This window comes from Bos indicus x Bos taurus, chromosome 8, assembly GCF_003369695.1.
Source record: "Bos indicus x Bos taurus breed Angus x Brahman F1 hybrid chromosome 8, Bos_hybrid_MaternalHap_v2.0, whole genome shotgun sequence".
Classification (NCBI taxonomy): Eukaryota; Metazoa; Chordata; class Mammalia; order Artiodactyla; family Bovidae; genus Bos; species Bos indicus x Bos taurus.
The window spans coordinates 105,715,797-105,741,541 of record NC_040083.1 but is presented as its reverse complement, the minus strand read 5'-3'; the positions used below and the strand labels follow the sequence as shown (position 1 = coordinate 105,741,541).

The window sequence follows — 25,745 nt, the reverse complement described above, 5'->3', positions numbered from 1 at the left end:
TTATTATTTAAATTATTGATATTAGTTGAGAAGGCAAGGCAGAAATGCAAGCAGTAGTTAGACATATGTCCTGCTCTTAAAGGTTATTGCAAGCATCAGACATGACCAAGTGCTTAACAATCAGTAGTGGTTATCACTCTCCTGTTAAGCTTGAAGTGAAACGGGTTGTCTTCTCAGTCCCCAGCACGTTGGCCCCTCTCTCGTCTGACCCTCCCAACTGTCTCTTCTGCCCTCCTCTCTGCCTTTCCCTTGGTTGAGCTCACACCTAGGAATGGCACATACAGTTGCACGAGTTCTGCAGTGCAGAGTGCTAACCACCTGCTAGAGCTCCCCATTTCAATTAAACACATTGTAGATGTGTATTAATCATTGATTAAATGTCTTGTTCTAAGAAATCCAAATGCTAAGGAGATTTTCAAATACAGAGAAGGAAGGTGAATGAAGGAAGGGATACTTGTTTTTCTCCAGTTTGCACAGAAGCGGCATCTGGGTTAACGGTGACTCTGAGCTTCAGTCCTCCAGCCTGTAAAATGAAGCCCTGAAGCACAGGCTGCCCCGAGCTTCCCTTGGCTTTGGCCCCCTGCGGGTCCGGACGTGCGCACTGCCCGACTGCGCTCATGGTATCAGTCTGCACGACTGTGGAGAGGGGAACTTGACGTGGGTCATGGCCGCTTCGAGACCTGTGGGTCCCTGGAGCCTTGGCTGTAACCACAGGTCCCAGTGAACTGGGGGCAGTAACCCTACCCTGTCTGCCTCCCAGGGTTATTGTGAGGATCAAACGAGAGAAAAAGAAGGCTTTGTAAACCCCAAGGAACTGTACAAACTTGAGCGATTGTTTATATACACAAGCACATGTATATGTGAGTATTCACGTGTGTGTTTATGTTTGTACATATAAATATATATATATGTATGTGTATATGTGCACATATGCATATATACAGATACTTTTATATATGCTATATAAATGTAGATGATATATGTGTATAATAAACTTTATATAAATTATTATATATAATATATATGGCTATAAACTTGTAGAGTTAGGTATGAGTTAGTCACTTATAAACCATGTTTACCCATTCAGTGTAACTTAAGGCGTGTATTAAACAGTAGGAAAAACTGACCAGCCAAATTTTCCAAGCTTAAAAACCCTTTTATAGCTTTCATTGTGGACTGAAGAGAGGACTTGTTTCCCCTTCTCTATTTAAAGGAAAATTTTAATATAAACGGGGAGGCCAGGGAGTCACTTTAATAGAGAGTGGAAAAGAAAAAAAAAGAAGTCTGTGTGGGGGTGGGATAGATGAGAGGATTTAGATGAAACAATGGCCATCACCCACCCACTCTCCTGTCTTTACCTTCCAGATCAACGCTCCTGGGGAGCTAAGCTTGCCCTGGGCAGATGTTCAAGGGCCCCTGTGTCTGGTGGAAGTCCTCCCGGCCTCTGAACCTCTTCAGAAAGTCACCTCTCCCTGTGGGGTTTAGGAGGGACCCTGAGGCCACCCTCCTCCGGCCAGGCTGTGGGAAAGAGTGTCTCTGACTGTGTTGGTTTCGGGTTCAAAGCTGAGGATGGAAGGGAGCCGCGTGCACTGTCTGGGCACAGGGTCTGTCTCCTCTGTCAGAGCAGAGGCAGGGCCGTGGAAAGTGGGGTGAGGAGGAGCACTGGCCGGCCCTGGGGAGCACCGGGCATCCTGCTCCTCACCTCACAGCGCGGGCTTCAGCGTCCTGCTGTCTGCCTCTCCGCTTCCCTCCCTGCCTCTGCCCCTGTTGTTTTTCTTGTCTTCTCCTGTTCTCTCTTTTTGGATAATTTCTCCCGTCTTTCTGTCCTGCCTCCCTTCCTCCTTTCCTCCCTGTTTCTCTTCATCTTGGTCTCCTCCTGCCTCCACTTCTCCTGGTTTTGATCTCTGCCTGTATCTGTCTCTCCAGGACTCTCTTTTCCCATCCTTGACCCCTTTTTCCCTTCTTCTCTATTCCTCTCTAGAGCTGTGTTTCCGCTTTAGCCTCTCTGTCTCTTAGTATTTCCTGGCTCCGGTTCTCTCTGACAGTCCTCCTCTGCTCCTCCCCATTTCCTCCTCTCTGTGTGTCTCTCTCTGTCTGTCTTTCTGTCTCTCTCACTTGGAAATTCACCTCTCTGGTCCCACCTCCTTCTCAGTGATTCACCTCAGTGCGGTGGAATGGTGTTGCTCGCACGACCAGAAAACCTGACTCATCTCTGCTGGCCTCCTCCCCACGCTCCTGGAGGCTCCCTGCTGTGGGGCCTGAGCACAGGGCTGGGATGAGGGAGGCATGTGTATTTGTGTATACATGCGTGTGCAAGTGTGGTGGGAAGTGCATTGGGTAATGAAATGGACCCAGGGTCTCATTCAGTCCTCGCTGGTGCCTTGATGGGGGTCCCCAGAGGTCATCTTTGGAGGGTCCTGATCAGACTAGGTTTGAAGGTTAGATTTGCCTGCAAGGGGAAAGAAGAATGGCAAATAGAGGCCCCCTTATGTGCCAAAGATCCCCAGCTATCTGCTAATCCCAGGCCTTGAGGTTTATATTTAGTAAAGGGAAGAAGCTTTAGGCATTTAACATTTTTTAATGCTAAATGAGCACATAGTTTGTGCAGCTCTGTCTGGGAGGACAAAGAGGTGCTAAATTCATGAGGATAATTCACTTTCTCTGGATTGTTGAATTCTCTCCCTACCCAATATGAAATGGTCTGTGAATTGGTAGTTTTTATAATAGTACTAAAGATAATAAGGGCACCATTGGTTGAATGGTTACCATGTGCCAGGCACTGTATTGACTGCCTACATTAATTCTCAGTATGATCCCATTGTTCCTGTAATGTGGGCATTTTCACATCCTCTTACAGATGAAGAAAAGGAGGCTTAGAGAGATTAAGTTGATTGGAAGAGTCTTTTAGCAAAGTCAGGTTTCAAACCCAGGACTAAGCAAAGTATTGCCTTTTCTGCTACTTTGCCTTCCCCGCAGGGGGCCTGACACTGGGGTTTTAGTAAATATAACTAAGTCAGTGACACATGGGGGGCTCAGTAAGGGTGAGTGTGGGGTGAGTGCCTCCTTCCCTACTTCACGGGGTGGCTGCGAAGCTGTGTCAGTCATGGTTGGGCTCAGTGTGTGGGTGAGGAAACAAGAGCACACAGCTCTTGGGCTGTACAGGAGAACGGCTGCCAATGCATTCGATCAGGAGTCAGGAAGCCTCTGTGCTGAACTTCAGTTTCCTTTCTGTAGAATGGGACTGTTCACTTCCATCTTGGTTTGCTCACCTCACCCGTCACTCGTGAAGCTTAAATATGAAGAGGTAGGGTCATGCAATGCAAACTGTAAAGGGCTTTGCAAAGGAGAAGGCTGAAGGAAGAGAAAGGCACTTCTCATCATAGAGGCAAGAGCCCAAGGGTTCATGGGCAGCCATTGTGAATGCTGAGATGATGCAGTCAAAGGCTTGGCTGCACAGAAACATCAGGGCTAAGCAAAGATCAGGAAGCCAGAATACTAATGAGGGAGGCATCTTGAGATGTATGTATCAGGGAGTGTTAACCTGACAATTAGCAAAGAGCTCAGGAAAGCTAAGAATGAGGAAGCAACGTGATCTTTAGAGGAAAACAGAGGGGTCGCGATGTTGACATTAGCTGCAAGATCAGATCAGCTACAGATTGGGAGGAAGCTTGATGCCCTTTCTTTCCATCGTGGCCATTTGCGTCTGCAGAAAGAGAGGACCTGATCTGCACAGGGTGTCTCAAAGAGGCAGGGCTGCCGTGTTTCCCCTGACTCTGGATTCGGTGCTTTTCCACACAAGGTCTGCTGGCCCCATGGGATGGCTCTGGCACAGCTCAAAGATGGCTGCCCAAGTAATATTCCATGTGTGTATGTATCACATCTTTATTCATTCATCTGTTGATGGAAATTTAGGTTGTTTCTGTGTCCTGGTTATTGTAAATAGTGCTGCTATGAATGTTGGGGTGCTTGTGTCTTTTTGAATCATGGTTTTCTCTGGATATATGCCCTTTAGTGGGGTTGCTGGGTCATGTGGTGAGAAAAAAAAAATTAACTATATGTGATCATGGATGTTAGCTAGACTTGTTGTGGTGATCACTTTATAATATATACAAATATCGAATCATTATGTTGTGCACACGTGTACAACAAACAAAGCTTGCTGTATAAGGAAGCCGTGACCCACCATGTCTGTTGTGGGCCTCCTTCCAGCTGGAAAGGAAGTCCTGCTTGTTCATCAACTTGCTTATTCTGCACACTCATGACAGGGCTGAGATGGTGAACAAGAGGCTAGATCCCTTCCCATAGCTCCTCCTAGCCCACAGGGGAGAGAGGCGCTGAGTAGGTGTGACAGGACAGTGGGTTAAAGACCACAGTGGAGACAAGGGCCCCAGGGAAACCCAGCGGAGCAACCTGACGCTTGCTGGATGGAGGGGCGACCACGGAACGCTTCCAGAAAGACACTGGAGAGGAGCGAAAACAAGTTATCTCAACATGTTTGGAAACCTGGCTGAGTCATTGGCTACTGACCTCTCCAGCCTTGGTGATGGTGGTGACTTAGTTGCTAAGTCGTGTCCGACTCTTGCGACCCCGTGGACTATAGTCCTCCAGGTTCCTCTGAACGTGGGATTCTCCAGGCAAGAATACTGCCATTTCCTTCTCCAGGGGATCTTCCCAACCCAGGAATTGAACCCGGGTCTGCTGCATTGCAGGCAGATTCTTTACCGACTGAGCTACAAGGGAAGCCACCAGCCTTACCCACCTCCATTCAGTCAGTGGATCTTTAACGAATGACTGCTGTGTCCCCCACACTCTGCCAGCCACTAGGGAGACTATAAACAAGATACAACAAGATGGACAAGGCTCCTGAACCCATGGCACTAACATTTTAGTGATCAAATGAAAATAAAGAAGTAAGCAAAGAAATATAGTAAGTGCAGGCTATCACTAGCCCTTGGAAAAAGAAGTCACAAGTTCTGTGAGGAGGGGTAACTGAGAGCAGGCAATATGGGTTTTTTAGAGAGGGTTCTGGGGATGTGGAACTTCAGCTGAAATGAAGGAAGGGAACCCAGTCCTCTAGAGCTGAGAAGATTCTGGAAGCTCTAGGCCCAGGAAGTTAAGCCTCAGTTTCCCTGCTCTGGAGCATCCTCAGTCCCCAGCTTTGTCTCCTTTCCTCTGTGTCACCAGCAGGTATGTTTCCAGCTTGGTGAAGGTCCTTTGCCATCACCGTCTGTGTGCCCTGGTGTGTCCTGGCGGCTGAACACCGATATCCTTACTACCTCCCAAAGGATGGTCTCTTCTTCCCTTCTCTGACTCCAGAAGCACCCACCCTGGCATTTTTATCATCTTACCTGACACTCTGGATTTCCCCGAACAGCATGCTTTTACAGATGCGTCACACTGCAAATTTTAAGGCACTTCTATATTTTTTTATGGACTGCATCAAATTCACGCCTCCTGAGCCCCTTGCAGGGTAAATACTGGCATCCTCCTGTAGAGACATGGAGACTGAGGCCCACAGAGACAGAACAATTAGGAAGTGCATGTTGTGGTGGAAAAACCACAGGCTCTGGAATTGGATCAGCCCAGGTTCAAGTCCCAGCCTTGCAGTGTAGTAGCAGTGTGGTTAGGCACCGTGCCCCAATATCCGAGCTTCTCTTCTCCCCTTGACCAAATGTGAATAATAGCCCAGCTCTGCCAGATTGTATGCCGTTTCATCACATCTGCGGTCAGAGGAGCTGATTGGGCCCACCGTCAGCACACAAGCTTTCTGCCTTGCTGCCCAGAGAAGGAGACGCTGAATGAAAACTGGAGACATTTGGAAGTGTTCGAGGCACCGAGAGTCTGATGAGAAGCACATTTTGTACCGTGGGGTTCTTTCCACTTCACAATAGTGTAATGTTTAGGAATGCAATTTTAAAAAGGAAAGGAAGAGAAGAAAGCCCTCGGTGGATGAGTGCCGTGACGGCAGTGAACACACATGTGGTCCTCCGAGAGTGATGGCGAGGGGCTATCCTTTCACCCCCTCCCCTACAGTCTGCTCCCCAGACCGGCTCTCCTCACACATGTTAGCAATAGCCCGTCCAGTCAAAGGTATTAGCATCATTGGTCCTCAGGATGGTGGGGATGACGAGGGCTTTTACGGCCTTAATTAATCCAACTGTAGAAAAGGACAGGCTCTGTTAGCCAAGTGCACATTAATGCTGAGTTTAATATTATTAAATTCCGTATTAGGATCAAGTTGCAAGACTGTCCGGAGGGTTGCTCACGAAAGCAGCCCTCGCCAGCCTGCCTTGTTAAGCTGTGAGCACCCCAGGGAGGGGCTTCGCCCGAGTGGCTCGGGACCGTGCCCACAGTGCGTAGCCCTCTCCCTGGCATACAGTGGGCATTTGGTAACTGACTGGGCTGTCTCAGCAGTGGACCTGTCAAGTCTGTCCTGGACTTTGATGACGAAGGCTTGTCTGTTGCTCTTTCTACCAATTCCTCAAAGGCAGAGACTGGTTCTTTACAGCAGATGCCGCCGGGGCTGTGATACAGCCTCTCGGCCCAGGGTTATTTCAGCTGCAGCTGTGGTGCGCACTCAGGCTCACCTTGTGCTGCCAGCGACCTCAAATGCACACTTGCATTTTCTGTTCCTTGGCTCGTATGAGACTGAGCTCCCTGGGCCTGGGGGCAAGCCATACTAAAAAGAGTGTGGGGAAATTGGCTCCCCCCAGGGAGGCTCTCTACGAACGGCTGTCAGAAATCGGGAGGTATGGGTTCCAGTCCCCCAGCGTTTAGCCGAACAGTCGTGGGAGCATCCCTCCCTTCACTCCTCGAGGGTCCCTTTGGAAACAAGCCCCCATCATTCACAATGACAAACAGTGACACACCTCATTGCTGACTGTCCCTCTTCCCTGTCTCATCCTTTCCCTTCCCCATGCCTGTTTTCTCGGAGTCACCTCCCAGATACACCATCTGCACCCAAGCCCTTCACTCAGGCTCTGCTCCCTGAGGAACGCAAGCCTTCTTCTTCACATTGTGCTCACAGCCATCAGCTTGGTTTACATGTGTGTGTGCTAAGTGGCCTCAGTCATGTCCAACTCTTTGTGACCCCATGGACTGTAGCCCATCAGGCTCCTCTGTCCAGGGGATTCTGCAGGCAAGATTACTGGAGTGGGTTGCCATGCCCTTCTCCAGGAGATCTTCCCAACTCAGGGCTCAAACCTGCATCTCTTACATCTCCTGCACTGGCAGGTGGATTCTTTACCACTAGCACCACCTGGGAAGCGCAGCTCGGTTTGCAGTGCACCATAATTACACTCACTCCCTAGACAACTGCTTATGGAGAACGTGCTGGGTGTAGACACTTTGCTAAGTGAACAGTCTCTTTATCGTGGGACTTATATCGTGGGCAGTATAGTAACTCATCAGTATGTGATGTGAAATAGGGGCTAGAGAGTAATTAAGTTAGATTGAGTAGCTGAAGAAGGCTTTTCTGAGGAAGTGACATTTAAGCAGCCCCCATCTGAGTAAGAAGAGGGAGTGAGCTATGCAAAAACATGGGGAAGAACTCTCAAGCCATGGAGACCACAGGTGCAAAGGCCCGGTGGTAGGAGCATGCTCTGCATCCTAGAGGAGGAGGAGGGGGAGGGTGCCAGCCTGGCTGGAGTGAGTGAGTAAGGAAGGGAGCACAGGCGGTCAGGTCAGAAGACAGGGCGAGAGGAAACAGGACGTTGGAAGTACTCAGTGATTTGGTGAATAACAGGATCTTTGTGTGCTCTGTGTTTGTGTTTTGTGCTTTGTGTGCCCTCACAGTGTTTTATGATGGGAAAGGCTCAGGTTTGAGCATCTGACAGCTCTGGATTTGAAGCCCAGCCTTGTTATTTTAGATGGAGTGTGACCTTGGGCAACTTGCTTAAGACCTGTGAACACTTTTTTTTTTTTTCTCATTTATAAAATGGCAATCATAACGTCTACCTCATAGGATTTGTATCTGGTAGGACTCCTGGTTGCAAGTAACAGAAAACAAGTGGAAACTAGCTTTGGCAGAAAACGGAAAATACTGAGTTGTGCATTTGAAATATTCAAGGGTATATCTAATTGCAGACCCAGCTGATCCAAGGCTTCAAATGATGTTACCAGGACTTGGTCTCTGTCCCAGGAGTTAGTCTGATAGATCAGGCCTGGTCACTTCTTACCTCTTGCTGGTCTCCAACATGGACTATCATGCCATTGATCACCTAAATCATATAGACTAAAATCGGGGGAGAGCTGGCTCCCTGGTGGAAAGCCAGCATGCTCTAAGTAGCAGGAGGCAGGTTTTAGAGCAGGTCAAGCCTACAGATGTCCACTTCAGGGCTGGTATGAGTAATCTAGGGTGTAATAACAGTGGCTTGAAGCAGGGATTCAGTTCCCTGCCAGAGATTGGGGACAGGCTAAGTCAGTGAGACTAGCAAATCCTAGCCACTAGACCAGTGGGCAGGGACAAGACCCTGACCCTTTGGCTTTGTAGGAAAGAATTCCCACAAAGACAGAAAGTAGTGAAATAAGTAAAATGTTTATTAGGAGGGAAAAGAGTACCGTATGTGTGGATAGGCACATGGGCAGACTCAGAGAGTCATGCCCTTGTGGTAGCTTAAATCACTTTCATGGGGCATTTCTTCTGGGTTTGCCTTTGGCCAGCATTTTGATTTGCCTGGTTCTAAGACCGTATTTGGTATATCTCAGTGTTCTCCCAAGTGTGTGTGGGCATCTCTCAGCCAAGGTGGATCCCAGCAGAGAGGCCTCTGGGTAGCTTGGCATCACTCCCCTTTTGGGGTTTCCCTGGTGGCTCGCCTGGTTTCCCTGGGGTTTACCTTCCCTGGGGAGGGTAAAGCGTCTGCCTGCAATGTGGAAGACCTGGGTTCGATTCCTCGGTTGGGAAGATTCCCTGGAGAAGGAAATGGCAACCCACTCCAGTATTCTTGCCTGGAGGATCCAATGGATGGAGGAGCCTCGTAGGCTACAGTCCATGGGGTCACAAAGAGTTGGACACGACTGAGCGACTTCCCTTTCACTCCTCTTTTGACCTCCAACGAGCTTTCTAGTCAGGAAAGTTTCCCTGATTTCAAGAATGAGAAATATTTGTCTCTTACCTTTTATCTGGGCAAGGCCCAGTCTCCTCTCTCAATTGCCCTGCTGTTGATATTTTGGAGTTTCTGTCCACAAGGAGCAAACTCAAACTGCTTAGCGGGGGGGTGGGGGGGCCCGGGGTCCACATGTACCTCCTGCCTCAAGAAGCCATGTGTGTGCTCTGTCATATCTGACTCTTTTGTGACCCCATGGACTGTAGCCTGCCAGAATCCTCTGTCTGTGGGATTCTCCAGGCAAGAATACTGGAGTGGGTTGCCATTTCTTTCTCCAGGACATCTTCCCAACTCAGGGATTGAACCTGCGTCTCCTGCATTGGCAGGTGGATTGTTTTACCACTGCCCCACCCAGGAAGCCTCATGAGGGTGAGCCAGAAGCCCCTTAGCACAACACCAGTCATGTAGGAGCTCTCAGTAGATATTGGCTAGACCACCATCACCTTTTTCAGAGCCCTTATATTTTTTGGCAGTCCCTTCCCTCCTATGGGCTTCTCTGATAGCTCGTTGGTAAAGAATCCACCTGCAAAAAAAAAAAAAAAGAATCCACCTGCAATGCAGGAGACCCAGGTTCGATTCCTAGGTCGGGGAGATCCACTGGAGAAGAGATAGGTTACCCACCCCAGTATTCTTGGGCTTCCATGGTGGCTCACCTGGTAAAGAATCTGCCTGCAATGCAGGAGACCTGGGTTCAGACCTGGGTTGGGAAGATCCCCTGGAGGAGGGAAAGGCTACCCACACCACTATTCTGGCCTAGAGAATTCCATGGACTGTATAGTCCATGGGGTCACAAAGAGTTGGACATGACTGAGTGACTTTCACTTTCTCTCCTGCACCGTGGAAGTCCTATGCCCTCCTGAAAGAGACCACACAGGAGGCAGCCTGGTTCCCAAAAGAAAGCTCTGATGACCAGTGATAGTGTTAGGGAGATGTGTCTGGATCCAGGCTTCAGCCACTGAAGTTTGGTTTCATCAGATCAGTTCAGTCGCTCAGTCGTGTCTGACTCTTTGCGACCCCGTGAATCGCAGCACGCCAGGCCTCCCTGTCCATCACCAACTCCCAGAGTTCACTGAGACTCACATCCATCGAATCAGTGATGCCATCCAGCCATCTCATCCTCTTTCGTCCCCTTCTCCTCCTGCCCCCAATCCCTCCCAGCATCAGAGTCTTTTCCAATGAGTCAACTCTTCACATGAGGTGGCCAAAGTACTGGAGTTTCAGCTTTAGCATCATTCCTTCCAAAGAAATCCCAGGGCTGATCTCCTTCAGAATAGACTGGTTGGATCTCCTTGCAGTCCAAGGGACTCTCAAGAGTCTTCTCCAACGCCACAGTTCAAAAGCATCAATTCTTCGGTGCTCAGCTTTCTTCACAGTCCAACTCTCACATCCATACATGACCACAGGAAAAACCACAGCCTTGACTAGACGAACCTTTGTTGGCAAAGTAATATCTCTGTTTTGAATATGCTATCTAGGTTTGTCATAACCTTCCTTCCAAGGATTAAGCGTCTTTTAATTTCATGGCTGCAGCCACCATCTGTAGTGATTTTGGAGCCCAGAAAAATAAAGTCTGACACTGTTTCCCCATCTATTTCCCATGAAGTGATGGGACCAGATGCCATGATCTTCGTTTTCTGAATGTTGAGCTTTAAGCCAACTTTTTCACTCTCCACTTTCACCTTCATCAAGAGGCTTTTTAGTTCCTCTTCACTTTCTGCCATAAGGGTGGTGTCATCTGCATATCTGAGGTTATTGATATTTCTCCCGGCAATCTTGATTTCAGCTTGTGTTTCTTCCAGTCCAGCGTTTCTCATGATGTACTCTGCATATAAGTTAAATAAACACGGTGACAGTATACAGCCTTGACGTACTCCTTTTCCTATTTGGAACCAGTCTGTTGTTCCATGTCCAGTTCTAACTGTTGCTTCCTGACCTGCATACAAATTTCTCAAGAGGCAGATCAGGTGGTCTGGTATTCCCTTCTCTTTCAGAATTTCCCACAGTCTATTGTGATCCACACAGTCAAAGGCTTTGGCATAGTCAATGAAGCAGAAATAGATGTTTTTCTGGAACTCTCTTGCTTTTTCTATGATCCAGCGGATGTTGGCAATTTGATCTTTGGTTCCTCTGCCTTTTCTAAAACCAGCTTGAACATCAGGAAGTTCACAGTTCACATATTGCTAAAACCTGGCTTGGAGAATTTTGAGCATTACTTTACTAGCGTGTGAGATGAGTGCAATTGTGCGGTAGTTTGAGCATTCTTTGGCATTGCCTTTCTTTGGAATTGGAATGAAAACTGACCTTTTCCAGTCCTGTGGCCACTGCTGAGTTTTCCAAATTTGCTGGCATATTGAGTGCAGCACTTTCACAGCATCAACTTTCAGGATTTGGAATAGTTCAACTGGAATTCCATCACCTCCACTAGCTTTGTTCGTAGTGATGCTTTCTAAGGTCCACTTGACTTCACATTCCAGGATGTCTGGCTCTAGGTCATTGATCACACCATTGTGATTTTCTGGGTCATGAAGATCTTTTTTGTACAGTTCTTATGTGTATTCTTGCCATCTCTTCTTAATATCTTCTGCTTCTTTTAGGTCCATACCATTTCTGTCCTTTATAGAGCTCATCTTTGCATGAAATATTCCTTTGGTATCTCTGATTTTCTTGAAGAGATCCCTAGTCTTTCCAATTCTGTTGTTTTCCTCTATTTCTTTGCATTGATCACTGAAGAAGGCTTTCTTATCTCTTCTTGATATTCTTTGGAACTCTGCATTCAGATGTTTATATCTTTCCTTTTCTCCTTTGCCTTTCGCCTCTCTTCTTTTCACAGCTATTTGTAAGGCCTCCCCAGACAGCCATTTTGCTTGTTTGCATTTCTTTTCTATGGGAATGGTCTTGATCCCTGTCTCCTGTACAATGTCATGAACTTCATTCCATAGATTATCAGGCACTCTTATCTATCAGATCTAGCTCCTTAAATCTATTTCTCACTTCCACTGTATAATCATAAGGGATTTGATTTAGGTCATACCTAAATGGTCTAGTGGTTTTCCCTACTTTCTTCAATTTAAGTCTGAATTTGGCAATAAGGAGTTCATGGTCTGAGCCACAGTCAGCTCCTGGTCTTGTTTTTGCTGACTGTATAGAGCTTCTCCATCTTTGGCTGCAAAGAATATAATCAATCTGATTTTGGTGTTGACCATCTGGTGATGTCCATGTATAGAGTCTTCTCTTGTCTTGTTGGAAGAGGGTGTTTGTTATGACCAGTGCATTTTGTTGGCAAAACTCTATTAGTCTTTGCCCTGCTTCATTCCGTATTCCAAGGCCAAATTTGCCTGTTACTCCAGGTGTTTCTTGACTTCCTACTTTTGCATTCCAGTCCCCTATAATGAAAAGGACATCTTTTTTGGGTGTTAGTTCTAAAAGGTCTTGTAGGTCTTCATAGATCCGTTCAACTTCAGCTTCTTCAGCATTACTGGTTGGGGCATGGACTTGGATTACTGTGATATTGAGTGGTTTGCCTTGGAAACGAACAGAGATCATTTGGTCGTTTTTGAGATTGCATCCAAGTACTGCATTTTGGACTCTTTTGTTGACCATGATGGCCACTCCATTTCTTCTGAGGGATTCCTGCCCGCAGTAGTAGATATAATGGTCATCTGAGTTAAATTCACCCATTCCAGTCCATTTCAGTTCGCTGATTCCTAGAATGTCAACATTCACTCTTGCCATCTCTTGTTTGACCACTTCCAATTTGCCTTGATTCATGGACCTGATACTCCAGGTTCCTATGCAATATTGCTCTTTATAGCATCGGACCTTGCTTCTATAACCAGTCACATCCACAGCTGGGTATTCTTTTTGCTTTGGCTCCATCCCTTCATTCTTTCTGGAGTTATTTCTCCACTGATCTCCAGTAGCATATTGGGCACCTACTGACCTGGGGAGTTTCTCTTTCAGTATGCTATCATTTTGCCTTTTCATACTGTTCATGGGGTTTTCAAGGCAAGAATACTGAAGTGGTTTGCCATTCCCTAGAATTCCACAAATACCTACATGGCCAGCCCTGTGCTGGGTACTAGCAACACAGAGGCGAGCAAAACACAGCTCCCACCAGAAGCATCTTGCTGTCCATAGGCAGATACGTACTAGGAAAAACATAGACTTTGGACGGGGAATGTTCTGGTTCTGGCCTTTATGCTACTGTTCCCAGGTGGATCTTGTTAGGCCAGGCATTCAACCTTCTTTGAACCTGTTCCTTCATTTGTAAATACACAATTAACCTAGTTCATTAGGTTTTACTGAATATTAATCAGTTCAGTTCAGTCACTCAGTCGTGTCCGACTCTTTGTGACCCCATGGACTGCTGCACTCCAGGCTTCCCTGTCCATCACCAGCTCCCAGAGCTTGCTTAAACTCACATCCATTGAGTCAGTGATGCCATCCAACCTTCTCATCCTCTCTCGTCCCCTTCTCCTTCCACCTTCAATCTCTCCCACCATCAGGGTCTTTTCCAATGAGAGTCAGTTCTTTGCATCAGGTGGCCACAGAATTGAATATTAATCAAGCCAGGGTTGTTATGAATGTTTAATCAAGGGAATTACATAAAACTGTCTAGCACTAAGAGCTAAAGAAACATCTTCTTTTCCCTTGCCTCCTTGATTGCCTACCTTCTGTCCTTCTTATTAAAATTACTTCATTTTGCAGAAAAAAAAAAAAAAAGAAGGGAGGGTAGGTGATAAGGAATTAGGTATTATGTAATGTATCTGAAAGCAGCTGAGTCTGACCACTAAAGAGTTTGTCATCTGGCAAATTGATGAGATACGATGAGGATGAGGTAGCATGGGGGAGGGAGCTCTAACATTGGTAAACCATTCATGTAGCAGGTATACTGCATACATTATCTCATTTATTCCTTGCTGATTCTCTGATGATCCTCTACTTTCCAGATGAAGAAGTTGTCTTGGAGAGTTTAATCATCCATCCCTAGATAATGTAGTTCATTAGTGGTGGAGCCTGGCTTCAAAAGCAGGTCTTGTCTGCCCCCCCAACCCAATCTCTTTTTCCTAGCTCATACTGCCATGACAGCAAGTGTGAGAAGCATCCTGCAACCAGTTCTTCTGATTTAAAATAACATTAGGTTTTAGAAGAAACAAACCGACTGCAGCTGAACAGCGTGAGGCCCTCGAAGATGCATTTTGTCACTGACAAGGTCTCAGAATGAACTTCTACATTTGCCCAAGTAAAGAAAATGTGGGGGAGATGCAGAGCTCTGCTGCTCCCTGGGCACTGCAGTGAAGAGCGTCTGCGGGTTAGAGAGAGGCCAGGCCCAGGGTGGCCTCTAAATCCCCTCAGCGTTTCCTGAAAAGAGCATGGCGTTCAGAGCCGGGACCTTTCTCCCCACCTGGGCTAAATAACTCACTGCCCCAGCCCCTTCCATCTTGGAATTTCTTTGCTGCTTTTCTCCCAACCTGTTTTCAATTTGCTCTCATGGCCGGCTTTGACTGTGACCTCAACTCAATCAGAAGCAAGAGAGAGAGAGGAGAGAGGGAGGGAGGAGGAGAAGGAGAGGGCGAACCAGGAGGAAGAGGACCGAGGCAGTGATGAAAGGGGAGAGGGAGAGACCACTGAGGCAGAGGAGGTGGGCCTTCAGGAAAATCACTCTGTGCTTTGTTGGGTTGGTTCTGAAGCTTCAGCACAATCGTGATTGACCTTTTCTGCGGATGGTAACGAGAGCAAGGCTCGGGCCTGAGTGGATCAAGAAATGTGTGGGGGTCTGGCCCGAGCCCACTCAGGTTACAGCCCCAGAAGGGCCATAATGGGGAACAGGCACATTCCTGTTCAGCGGCTCCCAACTCCCTGTCTGTTTTCAAGGAAAGGAAACAGAAAAAGAATGTTAGGGTGGTCTGGCACAGGCATGGGCCGGGTGGCAGTAGCCGCCTGGGTCTAGAAGGCTTCTGCCATGCGGCCGTGACAACGTTCCGGGAAAGAGGGGACCGAGGTAGCCCGAGCAGTGTCCTGGGGGAAGGCGCACAGCGCTCAGAGGTGGGGGAGCCGGACTGGGGTTCTGGACTCTGAGCGAAGGTAGCTGCAAATCCTCGAACGGGGGTGTATTAATAACATTCCCGAGCCTCTGAATCTCTATCAGGGAATGCGGCAGGGTTTTAAGAGTCAAACATTTTAAGCAATAAAACTTTTAAGCCAAGATTTTTAAAAGACAGTCTTTATTCCCAACCTAAATAAAACATGGGCCATTGGTCTATAAGATAGATCAAACTGGAGTTGATCTGGTTGCAGTTTGGGTTGGGTACACAGGAGACCAACTTCAGCCCCCACCACATCCACTGTTTCTTCCTCCTGCCTGGAGGTCTAGATGCTCTAATTCACAAACCACCGGACTGCATTACATACGTGAAGTCTATGGAATGCCTTCTGTCTTTCCTGGGCTTTCTATTGTCCTCGGAGGTTTCAAGTGTGAGACGATGGCAGGGTGGAGCTGTGCGCCATGTAAAGGGCCCGGCACATAGGCAAAGCCCAGCGTATGTGGTTCACATGCGTGTTGATTAAAGCTGGTCACAAACTGAGGCGCTCAGGCTGCTTGAGCAGCTGCGGAAGCTCTTCTGTTCTCAGTGATTTTATCACATATGCTCAATGGCAGGACTTGTCCCACAGGCTCTAGGAGTTGAGATTTTATCGCATATGCTCAATGGCAGGACTTGTCCCATAGGCTCCAGGAGTTGAGATTTTATCGCATATGCTCAATGGCAGGACTTGTCCCATAGGCTCTAGGAGTTGAGATTTTATCGCATATGCTCAATGGCAGGAATGTCCCATAGGCTCCAGGAGTTGAGATTTTATCGCATATGCTCAATGGCAGGACTTGTCCCATAGGCTCCAGAGTTGAGATTTTATCGCATATGCTCAATGGCAGGACTTGTCCCATAGGCTCCAGGAGTTGAGATTTTATCGCATATGCTCAATGGCAGGACTTGTCCCATAGGCTCCAGGAGTTGAGATTTTATCGCATATGCTCAATGGCAGGACTTGTCCCATAGGCTCTAGGAGTTGAGATTTTATCGCATATGCTCAATGGCAGGACTTGTCCCATAGGCTCCAGGAGTTGAGATTTTATCGCATATGCTCAATGGCAGGACTTGTCCCATAGGCTCCAGGAGTTGAGATTTTATCGCATATGCTCAATGGCAGGAATGTCCCATAGGCTCTAGGAGTTGAGATTTTATCGCATATGCTCAATGGCAGGACTTGTCCCATAGGCTCCAGGAGTTGAGATTTTATCGCATATGCTCAATGGCAGGACTTGTCCCATAGGCTCTAGGAGTTGAGATTTTATCGCATATGTTCAATGGCAGGACTTGTCCCATAGGCTCTAGGAGTTGAGAGGCCAAGCTTGTTCCAGGGCTGCCTCCCACTTTGTGTACGGCCGTGGGCACGGCCACTTTCTTTATCTGGGCTTCAGTTTTGTCACCTGGAAGAGGAGCAGGCTGGGTAAAAATAATCCCTGGTGGTCCTTGTATCTCTCCTCTATTGTGATGACAGCAACAATAATAACAAAAACAATACTCATAGCTGACTTCTGTTTTGAGCTGTCACTGTATGCCAGACATCGTGCTAACTGGTTTGTAAACAGCATACATATGTAATATTTTATGTGATATTTACAACAATGCTGTTAAATTAGATCGCATTATTCTACCCATTTAACATATGATAAAAATAGACGTGGAGAGTCAAGGAACCTGTCCAAAGCAAATTGTAAGTAGGGATGTACCAGGATTTAGCCCCAGGCAGTGTAAATGCAGAGCCCAACCTCTTAACCACTGCACTTTATTGCTGTTCATTCAATTATACCGCTGCCAGACAGGGAATGTAGTATACCGTGATACCACAGTGCATATGTTGAATTGCACAAATTCACCTTTGTACTCAGAGAAGCCCCCAGGCCTTTCTTGCCACCCCACACCCTCATGGGGAGAGGAAGGACAGTGAGGGGTCGCTGCATTCACCTGTCTCCTTCTAGGCTGCATTGAAACCTTCTGGAATAGAGTGCCAACGCAAGCAATCTTACAATTTACTTTATGGGTCTGTTCTTGTATTTAACAACCCTTCCTGTTGTCAGATTACAAGCTGTGGAAGGTCAGGGACCATTTCTTTTATTGTTTCATTTCCCAAGCCCGTAGAGCTAAGAGAGTGGCACGAATTCAACTGCAATTCGAAAGGAATTGAGAAAGCTCCCTTTCTAACACTATTGGTTTTTTGAACTTTCTCTAGGAGGCAGCGTAGCATCAAAGAATGGCTTTGGAATTTAGGAGGATATGGGTTCAAATCTCAGCTCTCTCTCTTCCTAAGTTTGTGAGCTTAACTTTAGCTTTATCACAGAGATACTAACATTTAACTCCTTAAGACTGAATTTTGTGAGAATTAAATGGGAAAAACAAAGGTTGGTGTGAAAATATCCATTTCCTTCATAGTAACTGCTTTTGTTTGGACGGTTATTATGTGTGTATAGTCCCAAACAGAACTGAACACTAAGCATCATCATCATGTGTTTGGCATGACTAGTTCATCTACTCCACGTTATCCAGTTTCTTTCCTTGAACTAAACCTATAAACTGAGATGTGTGCTGAACTTACTGACCAGTGGGGCTTTTATCCATGGTCTAAGTTATTCTGAAATGCATGGAAATGTCTGGAAAACTATGTCCATTTGAAATTGAATGTCAACCATCTTTTGGCTTGAAGACAGTTAATACAGGCCACAGCATACTGAATTCCCTCACTGAGGGCCAACTCTTTCTATGGCTATCTGGAAGCAAATGGAAAAGCAGACAGACATGGATTCAAGCTCAAAGAAAACAATTGCAAGCAGCCAGACTTGGAATCCTGAAAAACCACGAGAAACAAAGCCCTCACTCCATCCAGTGAATAGTCTCCTGTTTTTTCTCCTTTATTTTTCACCCCATATATTATTCTGCTTTGGTACCAATTGGAAGACATCTTTGGATTATGATTTTATTATGGAAGAAGCTTGATATAAGAGGCCTACAGAAAACACAGGGATGCCAAAATTGGTGATAAAAAGTATTTCAATTACCTCCTCAATTTTTTTTTTGGGGGGCGGGGCAGGGGTGGGACCAAACCTCTGATTCTAAACAGACTTTCTTCCTGGACTCAGCCTTTCTTTCTAGACTCCAATCTCATAAGAGTCATTGACCCTTTGCTGCAGAAAGGCAAACTGAGACTTGAGAAGTTAAGGGACTTGTAATAATTGTTAGAACTCAAATTCAGTCCCAAGTCTGTCTGGCAATAGCAGCTGAACTTGTATGTCCTGACTTTAGCCTGATTCAGACACTTGCTCCGGCACGTATGTATCAAGTCTGCTTTTTTTTTTTTCTTTGTAAAAAGCAGGAAACAAAAGACACATCAGACATACACTGTTGGACCGCAGGGACAAATGTGTTTTAGAACTGTTGACTGTCTGAATCACCCCAGGGTCATGTGGACGGCTCAGTCAGATGACTGTCACATGGCTCACTTGTGAGTGAAGGTGAAACTCTTCTTTAAAAGACCAAAAGGAAGTGATCTGTAAATTCTGTCCACTCAGTTTCCTGGTAGAGAAGTGCCATGTCTTCCCAGACACACGGCCAGTGTTACTGTTTCATGATGATTCTACCATGTTGGATCGTCCTTAATCCCACATGGAGAGAAGACAGTTGAACAGACGTCCTCCTCTTGTTTATTGCTGAGAATCTAAGTAAGGAAAAGAGTGCAAAGCCCTCCGTATCACGCATGAAGAAGAACAAGGAGTCAGCAGTTTGGAAGCCTCATCTCATTTCATATCACATATTACATGTAGTACCTCACTTGCCTCTAAAATCATCGTGTTTTAGAACTGGAAGACTTAGAGCCCGTTTGGTGGTTTAGTGGTTTACTTGCTAAGTCGTGTCCGACTCTTTCGACACCTCAGACTGTAGCCTGCCAGACTCCTCTGTCCATAGGATTCTCTAGGCAAGAATCCTGGAGTGGGTTGCCATTTCCTTCTCCAGGGGATCTTCCCAACTTAGGGATTGAACCCGGGTCTCCTGCACTGCAGGCAGATTCTTTACCAACTGAACTATGAGGGAAGCCCCAGAGGCCATTTAGTCTGGCTCATTTACTTTAATTTTTAAGTAATTTTCATTGATTTTTTTTTCTTATTGCAAAAGCAATACATGTCCATTGTAGATAATTTTTAAAAGATAGATAAGCAAAACTAAAAGAGAAAGTACCCATTATCTCACTTTCCAAAGTCATATTATGCATTTTCTATATCTTATTCCTTTTTTAAGACAGATATACATGTAAAATTTCCACCAAAAATTAAATTATTCTGTAATAATGTAAACTGTTCTTTTTTAACTTACTGTGCTATGGATATCCTTTCAAATAACTTTGTTTTCCTCAATGTTATTTTTGATGACTATAAAATATTTCATTGCATCATTGACCTATAGTTAATATTACTGTCTTGCTATCATTAAATATTTAGCTGGTTTAGAATCCTTGCTAGTGTAAGTAGAACCACAGTGTTTATCCTCATAACTTAATCTTTGTGCACAGCTGTTTTTATTTTATGTTCTCAGAAATCCAAACAGTGACTGTAGTACCTTCACTTTTCAGAGGAGAGAACTGGAGTACAGAGATGGGAATTTAGTTGTCCAAAGTTATACAGCAAATTCTAGGCTAAGCCTAGATCCCAAGATTTCAGATGTTTAGTTATTCTTTCTAGTCTTCATCTTCCCTTCTTTTATTTTATAGAAAGACGTATCTGCTCACTTTTTTAAAATTGTTACTCTATTGACTGTGCCGGGTCTTCCCTGCTACACATGGGCTCTTCAGTTGTGGAGAACAGGGTCTACTTGTTGCTGCAGTGCGCGGGCCTCTCGCTGTGCGTCTCCATGTCGTGGAGCGTGGGCTCTAGGTGCGTGGGCTTTCATAGCTGTGGCTCACGGGCTCAGTAGTTGCTGCCCTTGGGCTCTGGAGCACAGGATCAATAGTTGTGGTACGCATGCTCAGTTTCTCCAGGGCAGTGGGCTCTTCCCAGACTAGGGATCAAACCTGTGTCCCCTTCATTGGCAGGTGGAGTCTTTGCCAATGAGCCACCAGGAATGCCCATCTCATCTTTCTGATTAGCCCTATTTCTAGTAAACTTCAGCAGCCTCCTAAAATCCAATGGCTAGACCAACATTTGGGAATCACGGGGTCCAAAGCACTTGCTCGTCTACTGTCCCTTCCTGTCTCATGAGCTTCATCACTAATCAGTCATGGAACTCTTTCCCTGTTAGCTGTAACAGTCTCAGTCCAGCTCAGCATAACACACCATGAAGCCAGTACCGATGTGTAACAGTGACCATGTGACATGAGGCCTGTTTGACATCCTTAGTCCAACACCTTCATCATGCGAGCAAGGAAACTGCAACTCCAAAGAAGCTTGCTGAAGAAGGGGAGAGGAAGTAAATGGCAGTGACAAGGCCAAAATAGTTACTCTAGACAGAGAGCACTGTCCTCCTGTTGCCTTGTCAAGCATTTTCATTGCACAGTAAGCTCATTTGAGCTTTGCTAGAATCTTATAAAGGTAGGTATTAGTATCTCATGTCACACTTGAGAAAATGCAGACAGAAATTTAAGCAAAGAGTCATCAGGAGTAGACCCTGATCTGTGTCATTTTCATATCCTGTGCTTGTTCTGTCCATTAATCCTCTTAATAATGGTATCCAGACGTTAGATGGGTTTGGACAACAGCAAGAATGTCTGCTCACCAAGGCCTGAGCTGGGGAGCTCATCTCTCTTTGTCTCCCTCCAGGAGAATTCCTGAGTTTTGCCGATGACTTACTCTCTGGCCTGGGCACATCTTGTGTAGCAGCTGGTCGAAGCCATGGAGAGGTCCCTGAAGTCAGTATCTACTCCGTCATCTTCAAGTGTCTGGAGCCCGACGGTCTCTACAAGTAAGACGTACTTTGTATGTGGGGAGCGTGAAGCAGACAGGAAAAGTTTAAGTAGTCTGGGAGGCAAGGCATGAGTAATCTGTCCAGGCCAGCCAAGTGTTTTATAGACCAGTCTGTGTGTGCACCTTGATAGGCTAAGATTTAGAAATATCACCACAGTGAGTCACAGAATCATACACTGCTAGTGCTAAAGGGCCCTAGGAAGCCAGTTACTCAGAACCATTCCTCCTACTGAGGAAGAAACAGCAGGCCAGAGAGGGGGCACAGCAAGTCTGCAAGGAGGGCAGAGACAGGAGTCTCTGCGTGGTGTTCTTTTCTCAATTTCATGACATCCCCTCTGAAAGATGGTAGATCAGCATATCTAAAGTCTATATACATTTGTAGGATATACATATACTCTTTCACTATTAGGTCCATCCAGACCCTTAGTAATAGTACCATTATAACTGTTTCATAGAGTATTGCACAGAGTCATTGCATCCCAATGTCTGGAGATGCAAACGCTGACTCATCTGAGACTCACCTGTTCATCTCCGAGGGGAAAGGGGCTCATTGTCTTTGTTTCCCAACTCAGTGAGTGTTTCTTCATTCATATGCGGCCACAGAGCTGTAACAGAGAGTTCTAGAGACCTGCTGTCTTCATTCTCTGATTATGAAGCTGTAAGCCACCTCCCTCTCCCATCTAGAAAGCTGCCATTGTTGACTACGGCACTGTTGACCAATTAATTATTCAGCTCACTCATATTTTTTCTTTTATTCATTGATTCATTTGCTTATCCATCCATCTATCCACTGTTTATCTCTCCATCTATCTCCCCCTTTCTTCTTTCCTTTATCCATCCATCCATCCCATTCATCTACCTATCCATTCATTCTTATACTCCATCATTCTTTCACTTATTTATTCATCCTTTAATTCACTTACATTTTTATTTACTCACTTATACTCATTTACTTACTCAATAGACCTGTCTAAATATTTCCTATGTCTTGGCACTGTTAGAAAGCAAGTATAAATGTGCCCAAGACAAAATCTCTATCCTCAGATAACTTAAAATCTAATGGTAGTATGAAAGAACACAGACCATGGATTCAAATCCGGGTTTGACATTTTTAGTTGTGTGGCCTTAAGTCACTTTGCTTCTATGAACCTCAGTAAAGCTGAAATAATAAAACTCAGGTTGTAGATCTGCATGAGAATTCAATAAGGAACACCTTAGCAGAGTGTCTAAGTATGTGCTCAGTAAGCCATGTGTGTGTATGTGTTAGTTGCTCAGTCGTGTCCAACTCTGTGAACCCATGAACTGTAGCCCACCAGGCTCCCCTGTCCATGGGATTTTCCAGGCAAGAACACTGGAGTGGGCTGCCATTTCCTTCTCCAGGGGACCTTCCCAACTTGAAAGGAAGGACGAACCAGGGATCGAACCTAGGTCTCCTGCATTGCAGGCAGATCATTTACTACCTGAACCGCCAGGGTAGCCCCTCACGATCTGTAAATGTCCCCCATCTCCAAAGGGCTTCCCTGGTGGACTGAGCGCCTACTCCTCATCTCCAAAACGTATCCCATCCCTATTTTCTGTGGAAGACCGTGACTCTTCTGAAGACCACTGGGCTCTTTTCAGCTCTTGACATATTCAGGCTCATTGTAACACTCAGTGTGTTCATGCTCCAGACTCAGGTATATCACCATGAGATGGAAATCAGGCTTCTGACCTGGGCGCTGCCAATGACTGTGTCATAGATGTTGGGGCCCAGGTTTTATTTTATACAGAAAGGCAGGATCAGTCAGGGATAGCAAGAACTCTAGGAATGGAATCCCTAAAGTACAATGGGTTATAGACATCTTTCAGTGGGACGTGTGGGCAACTTTTACAGCCGTGGTAGTGTTTACCTCAGGCCTTCAGCAATGACTTGGCATTTAGGTCTTTGGAGCATGAATCTGCAGCCTCTTAATCAGTAAACTCTGATGCTAATCCCTTGAGCTTTGGGGTCACTGCATCTGTGAAATACAAGTATGCGACGAGATTAAGAGCTTTATGATCCTCTTCAACTCTAAAGGCTATGATCGTATGAAGAAAGCAGCATTTTGGAAAGAGTTCCTGCTGCCTGACTTCTGACCTCCACCCCTTATTGAGGGCATAGACTGGAGGCAGGCAGACCTCCACCCTGCACTTCCTCAGCTGTTTGGCATTGAGGGAACTTCTCAACCTTCCAGCCTCCATTTCCCTCCGTGTGTAAATCAGACAATATGGTGTCTGGTTTGCTGGGAGCCCGGGAGGATTTGATGAGCTAGTAACACCCCAGAATTCCTCACTTTGTCACAAGCCCCCAGTAGGAGTGTGAGGACGGTTAGCTGTTGTCTCTATCGTGCTTGCTGCCCCTGCTGTTGGAGTAATGAATTTCAACTCCCTCCCCCTGCATTCTCCAACTGCTGGGAGAGAAGATGTAGCAGACAGGGACAGAGCGCCAGCAGGTGGTTCCTGTCTGCTGAGACGTGAGTAGTGACCCTGTCTCTGGGTGACATTGTGGGGACTCAGCATTACCCAGGCTGGAGTCCTACAGGCCCGTTATGTCAAGAGAGGGAATGTTTTATGGAACCCCAAGAGCAATTAACCCCGAGAGCTGACACATAAGCTGCCATCCTCCAGGAGTGATGAGTACCTTCCCTAACCTCTTCCGTTCCTCTTTACCAACATCCCCCCCACCTCTCAAAGCAGGAGCATCATTTCTTCTCCTGTCCTGGAAATGTGCTTGTCATGAGCCTGTCATCCCTAACGCTGAACACTTCTTTATTTTCTTTCTGAAACCAGTTTTATTAACGCGCCTGGGATGCGGGCCGCTCTGACAAGGAGCCAGCGTGTTGTTTGGACCCGTCTCTCACCCCACTGGCGGCTCTCCTCCCCTGAAGTCTGACCGACTCAAGTCTCCAGTTTTAAAAGAGTTTCAATGTCAGTTCTTGGGGTTTTGCATTTTCTGCTTGCTCATTGCTAACCAAAATGAGTTTTCTTCCTCTTGGGCCAAAAAGGCCACATGTGGCAGTGGAAAGAGCTCAGGCTTCGGAGATGAGTGGAGCTGGGTGTACATCCTGCTGCTGTCCTGTATCCACGGCTGGCCCCTGGGAAGGCCCTGGGTTACTGCTCTAGACAACAGTTCCTCCCCCTGGGAAAGGGGGCTGGGAATCTTCTGATCTCATAGACCTGTAGGGAAGAGCATGAAGAAACTCCATGAATGGGGTTTACCAGAATGCACGGCATGTGGGGGAGGTCTGCAGGAAATGTTAGTTTCTTTTTCTTCTTCCTCTTTCATTCTCTTTGACCCAGTTGCTGGTTTTCAGTGTCTCTTTTTTCCCCAGGATAATCTGGGAAGAGCTACTCTCTAAGAGGCAAGCTGGGAGTCCCACTGGTCCTGAGAAGAATGAGCATCTAGGATCATTTGGAGAGAAGTAGGAGAAGGCGATGGCACCCCTCTCCAGTACTCTTGCCTGGAAAATCCCATGGATGGAGGAGCCTGGTGGGCTGCAGTCCATGGGGTCGCTAAGAGTAGGACACGACTGAGTGACTTCACTTTCACTTTTCACTTTCATGCATTGGAGAAGGAAATGGCAACCCACTCCAGTGTTCTTGCCTGGAGAATCCCAGGGACGGGGGACCCTGGTGGGCTGCCGTCTATGGAGTCACACAGAATCGGACACGACTGAAGTGACTTAGCAGCAGCAGCAGGCTGAAAAGAGGGAGAAGGCGATGGCACCCCACTCTGGTACTCTTGCCTGGAAAATCCCATGGACGGAGGAACCTGGTGGGCTGCCCTCTCTGGGGTCAGACAGAGTCGGACACAACTGGAGTGACGCAGCAGCAGCAGCAGCAGCAGCAGCAGCAGGCTGATAAAAAAGAGCATGAGTGCAGACTCCCGAGTTTTAATTAAGCACAGGTGGACATCAAACCCTCCATCCATGGCTGCCAGAAGAGGTGATGGAAGAGTTCGGATGCTTAGGCCCAGAGGCATGGTGCCTCAGTCAGAAAGTCTGGGTTCACACCCCACAACCACCACTTCTGTCTCTGGGACCTTGGGCGGGATGTTCACATCCTCTCCTGTTTCACACGTTCAGTGTCTTCAAAATGAAGATGGATTAGACCCACCCCGGCTAGAGATTTCTCGATATGCATCCTTCTGCCATTGGGACTTTTTCCTCATTCTCTCTCTTCTCCTCCTGGGCTTTTGCTCTTCCAACTTTTCTTACCTTCTCACTTTTGCTGTACCCTGCCATGCCTCTCTGCCCCTCTGTCCATCTCTCCTGGCTTTTTGTTCTGCCTCTTGTGTGAATATCTTCCGCATAGCTTACTGTCTTTGTCTGCCACCCTCCAGTCGTCCCCTCTTTGCCTTTCTCTGTGTTACTCTCTTCATTTGTGCTTCCCTGTGTGTGTCAGGTTTCCCGAGTGGGGCTGGTGGTCAAGAACCCGCCTGCAGTGCAGGAGACTTAAGAGATGTGGGTTCGATCCCTGAATCCGAAGATCCCTGGAGGAGGGCCTGGCAACCCACTCCAGTATCCTTGTCTGGAGAATCTCATGGACAGAGGAGCCTGGTGGGCTGCAGTCCATTGGGTCACAAAGAGTCAGGCACAACTGAAGTGACTTAGCAGGCA

General features: G+C 46.7%; 1 protein-coding gene across 3 annotated transcripts in view; it reads left to right on the top strand.

Annotated features, from left to right (window-relative positions):
- The window catches only part of ASTN2 (astrotactin 2), a 1,048,656-nt gene that overhangs the window by 966,815 nt on the left and 56,096 nt on the right, over positions 1 to 25,745 (top strand). For all 3 annotated transcript variants that reach the window (XM_027550640.1, XM_027550639.1, XM_027550638.1), the window contains one exon: positions 20,965 to 21,106. In XM_027550640.1, the coding sequence (XP_027406441.1) occupies positions 20,965 to 21,106 (142 nt within the window). The remainder of the gene's footprint in view (positions 1 to 20,964; positions 21,107 to 25,745) is intronic.